The 8058-nt window shown below is 58.3% G+C and overlaps 1 protein-coding gene across 4 annotated transcripts; it reads left to right on the top strand.

Moving 5' to 3' along the window:
- Positions 1-476: 476 nt before the first annotated feature.
- On the top strand, positions 477-8052 carry LOC111552885 (capping protein, Arp2/3 and myosin-I linker protein 3). 4 transcript variants are annotated; one of them, XM_026450434.2, is made up of 24 exons: positions 477-936; positions 1224-1274; positions 1378-1437; positions 1532-1647; positions 1850-1947; positions 2204-2274; positions 2375-2448; positions 2680-2755; positions 2837-2925; positions 3436-3530; positions 3759-3845; positions 4051-4160; positions 4304-4381; positions 4937-5013; positions 5094-5198; positions 5289-5358; positions 5829-5910; positions 6038-6134; positions 6283-6337; positions 6418-6590; positions 6812-6880; positions 7114-7207; positions 7311-7405; positions 7780-7927. In XM_026450434.2, the coding sequence occupies exons 4-24, from the start codon at positions 1556-1558 to the stop codon at positions 7826-7828; spliced, it is 1836 nt and encodes a 611-aa protein (XP_026306219.1). In that variant the 5' UTR covers positions 477-936; positions 1224-1274; positions 1378-1437; positions 1532-1555; the 3' UTR covers positions 7829-7927. The 4 variants fall into 4 exon arrangements, with proteins under 4 accessions (XP_026306219.1, XP_026306217.1, XP_026306218.1 ...); XM_026450432.1 differs by having other exon boundaries at positions 480-936; positions 7311-7409; positions 7780-8052; XM_026450433.1 differs by lacking the exons at positions 477-936; positions 1224-1274 and having other exon boundaries at positions 1387-1437; positions 1532-1609; positions 7311-7409; positions 7780-8052.
- The last annotated feature ends 6 nt before the right edge of the window (positions 8053-8058 follow it).

The following is an 8058-nucleotide window of genomic DNA, read 5'->3' as shown; positions in this document are numbered from 1 at the left end:
GGCCACCCAGCACTGCCACAAACCTGACCCCCAGAGACAGGAGCACAGGCTAGCCCACGCAAAGCGCAGGATGCTCATGGATACTCAGAGGCATGCTGCACCGTGGCGGTCTCCCACACCTGCACACACACACAGCACAATCGTGAGACATGTGTAAACACATCTTCACAGAGATGGCACCCCAGCACACGCGCGCGCACACACACACATACACACACACTATATCTGGGTGGTTCTGCCAGCAGATGGTATGGGTCTCATTTAAACGTTAATTCTCCCCGCCCAACACACACGGAGGAACTGTCTGGCTCTGTGCCCCTTCCACAGCATACTCATTCACACTTACCTGTCCCCACCAATGCCACACTCAGACTCCCTGACATCTCCAGGAGGCATGCACACTCTCATAGTAAAGGCAGACACTCACACCCAGACCACCTAGAATATAGTCAAAGGGACACCCCACACCCCCACACACTGACTCACTGTGTATGTGTCAATGGCTGTTGTAGTGCATGGGTTGGAAATTCTTCACACCCTCAGAAGTGTAAGACACACCCTCCCACAGACAGTCAGCAACCGTCCCCTGACTCAGGGACATCAGGAGCCGGAGTTTTCTCCATACTCTACTCCCTTTCTAATAGGAAGAGAAAAGCCAAAAAAGAAAGAGTGTGAAAAGTCACCCAAGAAGGAAAGGCCTCTGTCCCTGTCCTCCCTTCTTTGTCTCTCTGTTTCTCTCTCATCTCATTTGACCCTGATCCTGCCTCTATCTGGAGAGCTCTGGGAGGTAGAGGTGGCCAGGGTGAGGGGAAGCTCTGAGCAGGCTCCCACCCACCCTCAGACAGCATCCGGAGGTGCCTGAGCCAAGGGGCCGTGCTCCAACAACATCGTGTGAAGTTGGAGACAAAACCCAAGAAGTTTGAGGACCGAGTGCTGGTGAGGGCACCGGGCATGTGGGGAGGCAGGAGGTGGCTGGCAAGGGCAGCTGGCCAGGAGAGGGCAGGGAGCTGGGGGGACAGAGGAGACAGAAGTGGGTGGACACTGAAGAGACAAAACCTGGGGGAAGGAAGCAGGGCTGGACTGCGTTGATGTCCAAAAGTCTAGGGTAGGGCATCGGGTTGGGGGGACAATCCAAGAGCAGAGCTAAAGGGCTTAAGGAGGGCAGGGCCACCAGAGCCCAGAAGCTGCCATGAACCGCCAACATTCTTTTCCTCTCTCTGCAGGCCCTGACCTCCTGGCGCCTCCACCTCTTCCCCCTTAAAGTCCCAGCCAAGGTGAGTTGGGCTGAGGAGCAGGAGAGCACCTGGCATTCTCCCTACCTCCCGAGCCTGGCTACCCGGGTCCTTACCAGGAGCTGAGCATCTCCATCCCTCCTAGGTGGAGAGCTCCTTCAATGTCCTGGAGATCCGTGCCTTCAACACGCTCAGTCAGAACCAGGTGAGTACCAGGGCTCTGGGCCCCACTACTGGGCCAGCTGGAGGAAGGAGCAGAGAGGAGGGAGTCTGAGGCTCTGATGCTTCGTCTCCCCCAGATCCTGGTGGAGACGGAGCGTGGCATGGTGAGCATGCGGCTGCCATCAGCTGAAAGTGTGGACCAGGTGACACGACATGTGAGCTCTGCCCTGTCCAAGGTCTGCCCTGGCCCTGGGTGAGTGGCAAATGAGGGGTCTCTTAAGGCATTAGATGAGAGAGAGAGTTCTCCTTCCCTTCCTCCTTCCCCTGGACCAGGGCTGAGAAGGAGAGCTCTCAGGTCCCCACTCCTGGTTTTTCCTGGGATGCAGGAGCTGTAACGGGGAAAGAATTGAGAGCCTCTTTCCAGCCCTCTCTGGAATGACTTGTTTCTTTTCCAGGTGTTTGATCCGGCGTGGAAACGCAGACACTCCAGAGGGGCCCCGAGACACATCCCCCAACTCTGAGACTTCCACATCTACCACCCACAGTGTCTGCGGTGAGCAGGGGCAGATGTGAGGAAAGTAGGCACTGCACCATCTTGGCCCATGACCACAGCCCTTTGTGCACTGAGTGTTGCCTGCGTGGGATTGCTTTGCCTGCCCTAAGGACTCCCAGCTCCCAGACCTCAGGAAGTTCACGGCATAGCAAGAACCAAGAGCACTGCCAATTAAAGTGAACTTGACTGTTCTTGAATCCAAGCCTATTCCCCATTTCCTTACCCTCATGGAACCAGCCTATCTCCTGCCCCACAGGTGGCTTCTCTGAGACCTACGCTGCTCTGTGTGACTACAATGGGTTACACTGCCGTGAGGAGGTTCAATGGGTACGTTGGACAGGGACTCCATTGGGAACAAGTGGGGCCTGGAGGGAGGGGGCTAAGGAGGAAGTGGGGAGCAGGTGTGAGCCAGTTCCACCTCTCCAAGGATGTGGACACCATCTACCATGCTGAAGATAACCGGGAGTTCAATCTCTTGGATTTCAGCCACTTGGAGAGCCGGTAAGCAGATGGGGCAGAGACTCCACCCTCAAATTCCCAACTTCAGCCCAACCCCAGCCCTTCCCAGGAGCACCCTTCTGGTCCCACAGCCCCAGCTCTAACTCCCCAACTCCATCCCATCCCCATCTACCCATCTAGGCCTTCCCCAGCCCAACTACCTATCCTTGGTCTCTTCTTTTCTGACCCAGCCACCTGCTCACCACTTTCTTGCCCCCTTCCATATCCCCACAGAGACTTGGCCCTAATGGTAGCAGCCCTGGCCTACAACCAGTGGTTCACCAAACTCTACTGCAAGGACTTGCGACTGGTAGGAACTAGGAGGGGCTGGTGAGGTGGGAGGAGTAGTGCCCCCCTTGGCTGCTGATCGCAAGACCCCCTCTGTCCTCAGGGCTCTGAAGTGCTAGAACAGGTGCTACATACCCTGAGCAAGTCGGGGAGCCTCGAAGAGCTGGTGCTGGACAACGCCGGGCTTAAGACGTGAGGCCAGCCTCCTCCTTGGGCAGTAGTGCACCCTTGATGTAGTTTTAGGGTCCCAGAACCTCAGAGCATGGTGCAGGCCTCTGGACTATCTTATCCAGTGCCTCTCTTTACAGAAGAGGAGACCAAGGCCAAAAGAGGGCACAAAACAATTCGGAGGTCAAGCTAGGACTCAGACCCAAGCCTCCTGACCCCTAGCTCCATGGCCTTTCCCCAGGATGTTCCATGCCCTGTCCTCTTTTTCCATTAACTACCAAGCAGGGTGGGCTGCTCCAGTCTTGAGGACCCAAAGCTGATGTTTGTCTCAGCACAACTTCCTAAGGTGTGGAATGCCCCCAGGTACTCCGGAGTGGTGACAAGCTCCCCGGCAGGCCCTGAGCTGTTCCCCTGTTGTGGGGATCTCTGACCATTGCAGCCCCAGCCAGGCAGGCAGGTAGAGGAGGAGGGGAAGCCCAGAGGCTGGGACCTGGGGCTCAGCTCAGGACAAATCCTTCCTCCCCTTCCCTGAAGGGATTTTGTCCAGAAGCTGGCCGGGGTGTTTGGGGAGAACGGGAGCTGTGTGCTGCATGCCCTCACTCTGTCCCACAACCCCATCGAGGACAAGGGTGAGCCCCAGCCCTGAATCCTGTCCCCACCACAATGCAGACCCCTGTCCTAGCCCAGAACCCAACCAGGTCTGAACAGCAGCTCTCCAGCCTGATTCCAGCCCCTGCCCTGAAACCTCCATCCTTGACCCAAGGCCTGTACCCTACTCAAGCCCCCAACCTGACTCTGTGCCACCCACGCCCACTGCCCTGTCCCTCACTGGGCCCGTTTCTCTCTCCACTCCCCAGGCTTCTTCAGTCTGAGCCAGCAGCTCCTCTGCTTCCCCACTGGCCTCACCAAACTGTGCCTGGCCAAGACTGCAATTTCCCCTCGAGGTACTCGCACCAGGACCCCTGACCTCTGACCCTACCCTGGTGCTGCCTGGAGTGTTGAGCTCCAGAGGTACACCCACACACTCACACACCATCTCAGGGATGGAAGAGTGAAAAGGAGCCACATTTGGGGAGCGGGGAAGAGTTATGTGCTGAGGGGAAGAGGTGGGGCTAGGGGCCAACCCAGTCCAGTGCCCACTGTGCTCAGGGCTCCAGGCACTCGGCCAGACCTTCGGGGCCAACCCAGCATTTGCCAGCTCCCTTCGATACCTGGACCTGAGCAAGAACCCTGGGCTCCTCGCCACGGACGAGGCCAATGTGAGTCCTCAGAACAGCCTCAGCCCCCTGAAGAAAGCATGCTCAAGCTTCAGGAGCTGGGAGGCCTTCTACCCCATGGCCTCTGGGGGTGGCGAGACTCCGTCGTCCCTTCCCCTGCAACCCCTCTATCCTTCTCGCTCCAGGTCCTCTACAGTTTCCTGGCCCAACCCAATGCTCTGGTGCACCTGGACCTGTCAGGAACTGACTGCGTCATTGACTTGGTGAGGAGTTGGTGATGGGAAGCCAGTCCGAGGTGATGTGGGGAGACCACAGTGGGCCTCGGTCTCACCCCCATCCCTGAGTACACAGGTGGGCAGAGCTGTCTGGATGACTTCAGGTTCAGCTAAAGTATAAAGCAATGTCTGTAGTTCATACCTGTGTGGCACTTTATCCAGGTCACAAGGTTGTGCTTGCTGTGCTTAAAAGCCAGCCCTTGCTCCCTTCCCCAGCTGTGCGCCCTGGCACCCTCAGGGCAATGGATGCTTTTCCTAACTTGAACAAGGCGCCTTAGGAGTCAATGGTGGCCCTGACTTTACACATCCACTGCCTGTGAGCAGCTCTATGCCCCTGGAAGCCAGGCAGGGAGTAGGCCCATGTTCCATAGGGGAGAAAACAGAGGCTTCAACAATCTGAGTGGGCATCTACAGGGGGCTCACACAGGCTGACCACAGAGAGTGAAGAGCCAGGAACCTCGATGGGGAGGAAGGGGGAGTCCTTTCCTGCCACTCCCCACCCCCTTCCAGCTCCCCTGAGACCCACCATGTCTCCCCCTACAGCTTCTCGGTGCCCTACTCCACGGCTGCTGCTCCCACCTCACCTACCTCAACCTGGCTCGCAACAGCTGCTCCCACAGGTGGGAGAGGAGGGGGAAGGGAGGACAGAGCAAGACATGGCCAATTCCCTCCCTCACTGACCCCAGGGGTCTCTCCACAGGAAGGGTCGAGAGGCCCCGCCGGCCTTCAAGCAGTTCTTCAGCAGCGCCTACACACTGAGCCATGTCAACCTGTCAGCCACAAAGCTGCCCCTGGAGGCCCTCAGGTCGGGTGGGTGCAGGGTTGGGGGCACATCCAAGGGAACCACAGGGAGTGGGAAGAGGTAAAGGAGGGCCTGCTGACCTCCCTCCCACAGGGCGCTGCTTCAGGGCCTCTCCCTCAACAGTCACCTCAGTGACCTGCACCTGGATCTCAGCAGCTGTGAGGTGAGCCGTCAGTCCCCAACCCCTCTGCCTGCCTCTGACCCATGTGTATTTCTCGGACCTAAGTCAAACCCTGGCTCCATCTAGCCTCTGTGCTAACCCTCTGCGACCCCCTGACCTGATCACACCACCACTTTCCCCTCTCAGTCTGGGGTCTGTGGCCCTCTTTTCCAAGAGGCCATTCACTCTCAGTCTCTAGTATCTCTGCCCTTGAAGCTTTGGGGTGGGAGATACCAGACTTTTCCACCAGAGGGCAGGAGCAAGCTGTCTCAGGAATAGCAGCCTTTCTGGCCGAAGGGAGGGAAGCCAGCTCTAGGGAAGGATCTGGTATGGGGAAAGAGTCTCTCTGATTTTACACCCAGATCCTGGCATGAATTTGAGTTCTGGTGTGACTACTCTATCCTAAGCCTTAAATAAAGTGCCCTATCCCCCACCCCAACTCCTGCCTTCCACCCCTCACCTTGTCCCCGCAGCTCCGCTCAGCGGGAGCCCAAGCCTTGCAGGAACAGCTGGGAGCTGTCACCTGTGTAGGCAGCCTGGATCTGTCAGACAATGGTAAGTAGTGGTGCCTCACTTCCCTGGGGCCGGGGAGAACAGGGACCTGGAGCATGCAGAAGCAGCCCTGAGGGGACACCAGTCAGCCTTAGGCCTCAAGGCCAGGCCTCTCCTGTCTGCTCACCAGGGTTCGACTCAGACCTCCTGACACTAGTGCCGGCACTTGGCAAGAACAAGTCCCTCAAGCACCTGTTTTTGGGCAAGAACTTCAATGTCAAGGCCAAGTGAGGCCCCCTTTCCGTGCCCACAGACCCTTATCCCATCATTCACCCATCTTCTTGGCTCACCGTGTTACCTCTGGCCACCTCTCTCCTCCTCCAATAGCATGACCCCAGCCCCTCCCCTCCTACTCTGAGCCCCACCTCCCTGCAGGACCCTGGAGGAGATCCTCCACAAGCTGGTGCAGCTAATCCAGGAAGAGGACTGTGTGAGTGCCTGGGCCTGGGAGGGGACCTGTAGTCGGAGGAGGCTGTGGGGACTGGGCCCAACCCCCCCTTGCCCACACAGTCCCTGCAGTCACTGTCGGTGGCAGACTCCCGGCTGAAGCTTCGCACCAGCATCCTCATCAATGCCCTGGGCAGCAACACCTGCCTGGCCAAGGTGGATCTGAGCGGCAATGGCATGGAGGACATCGGGGCCAAGATGCTGTCTAAGGCCTTGCAGATAAACTCCTCCCTCAGGTGGGGCCCACACTGGGTCCCCCTGACCTGGAGCCCCAGCCTTTCCCCATATATACACAATCCCCCTGCTTGCCTTGATGCTCTGGACCCCAGCTTTCAGAAGACCCCCAACCCCAGAACCATCTCTGAGTCATCCTTATTACCCCAAGAGGATTGTGTCCCTGGCCCCTGGTAGGGACCCAGAGGGAGGGGTGCCAAACTGGTGCTTACCCTTCCCCCAGAACTATCCTATGGGACCGGAACAATACATCTGCCCTGGGCTTCCTGGACATCGCAAGGGCCCTGGAGAGGTGAGTGGACCATGCTTCTGCCCTAATCCAAGTCCCCAGCCTCCCTGTGCCTGGATCAGGCCTGAACTACTCTTGCCCCACCCTAGCCCCTTTGACCTATTTGCACAGAAATTTTAGGAAGGGCCATGGAAGAAATGATGAGCAAGGGGGCTGGAGGGCTGCTCACCGACAGAGGAGGCAGGGGCCTCCCGTCCTCACCTGTTCCCACCCAGCTGTGCCCCTGTGTCCCACAGCAACCACACGCTGCGCTTCATGTCCTTCCCCGTGAGCGACATCTCCCAAGCCTATCGCAGTGCCCCTGAGCGCACCGAGGACGTCTGGCAGAAGGTGCAGGGTGCTATCCTAAGCAGGGTGGGACAGCAAGGGGCAGGGGGCAGCAGGGGGCAGCCCACATCCCCAGGCCCTGACCCACCAACCCCATCATCTCCAGATCCAATGGTGCTTAGTGAGGAACAACCACTCCCAGACGTGCCCCCAGGAGCAGGCCTTCAGGTTGCAGCAGGGCCTGGTGACCAGCAGCGCCGAGCAAGTAAACGTTTCCCTCTGGGACACAGGGGGCATACCTGGGGCATGCAGGGCACAGGTGTGATGTGATGGAAAATTGAGTGGGGGAGCATGAAGAGGCACTGCATGGTGCCTGTCACTGGACTGAAGCATGTGGGGAAGCAGAAAGAGAGGGCATGCTGGATATGGGCTTCAAACATACATGGGCGAACAGCAGGAGTGCACAGGACTCTGGGAGCTCAGCTGGGTATTCAGAAAGGCTGTAGCAAGGGGGACCAGGCCAGCCAGAGACATCACCTCCACCACTGCCAGCACCAGTAACACTGCCTAAGGGGTCCCACCTGCGAAGATGTGGAAGCAGGGGTCCCCTTGACACCCCTGCCACTGTGTTCCAGATGCTGCAGCGGCTGTGTGGACGAGTGCAGGAGGAGGTGCGGGCCCTGAGACTCTGCCCCCTGGAGCCCGTGCAGGATGAGCTACTCTACGCTCGGGACCTCATCAAAGATGCCAAGAACTCCCGGGCGGTGAGCCCTCCACAGGCTACCCTTCCCCTGAAGTCTGGAGAACCCAAGAAGGCCGACCATGCTAAGCCATGCCAGCCCTGCCCTATGCATCTGCCTTCCTAGCCCAGGGACCCCGGAGATCTAGCAAGTCGTAGTTCTGGCCTGCTAATC

Source organism: Piliocolobus tephrosceles, unplaced genomic scaffold, assembly GCF_002776525.5.
Source record: "Piliocolobus tephrosceles isolate RC106 unplaced genomic scaffold, ASM277652v3 unscaffolded_19946, whole genome shotgun sequence".
NCBI classification, from domain to species: Eukaryota; Metazoa; Chordata; class Mammalia; order Primates; family Cercopithecidae; genus Piliocolobus; species Piliocolobus tephrosceles.
The sequence above is the reverse complement of the archived record's forward strand: the minus strand, read 5'-3'. Positions and strand labels throughout refer to the sequence as shown.

Coding starts and splice junctions, on each gene's coding strand:
- LOC111552885 (XM_026450432.1), top strand. CDS start 1,556: ATGGTGAGCATGCGGCTGCCATCAGCTGAAAGTGTGGACCAGGTGACA. Junction 6,135..6,282: donor AACTTCAATGTCAAGGCCAA/GTGAGGCCCCCT, acceptor ACCTCCCTGCAG/GACCCTGGAGGAGATCCTCC. Junction 7,208..7,310: donor CCGAGGACGTCTGGCAGAAG/GTGCAGGGTGCT, acceptor CATCATCTCCAG/ATCCAATGGTGCTTAGTGAG.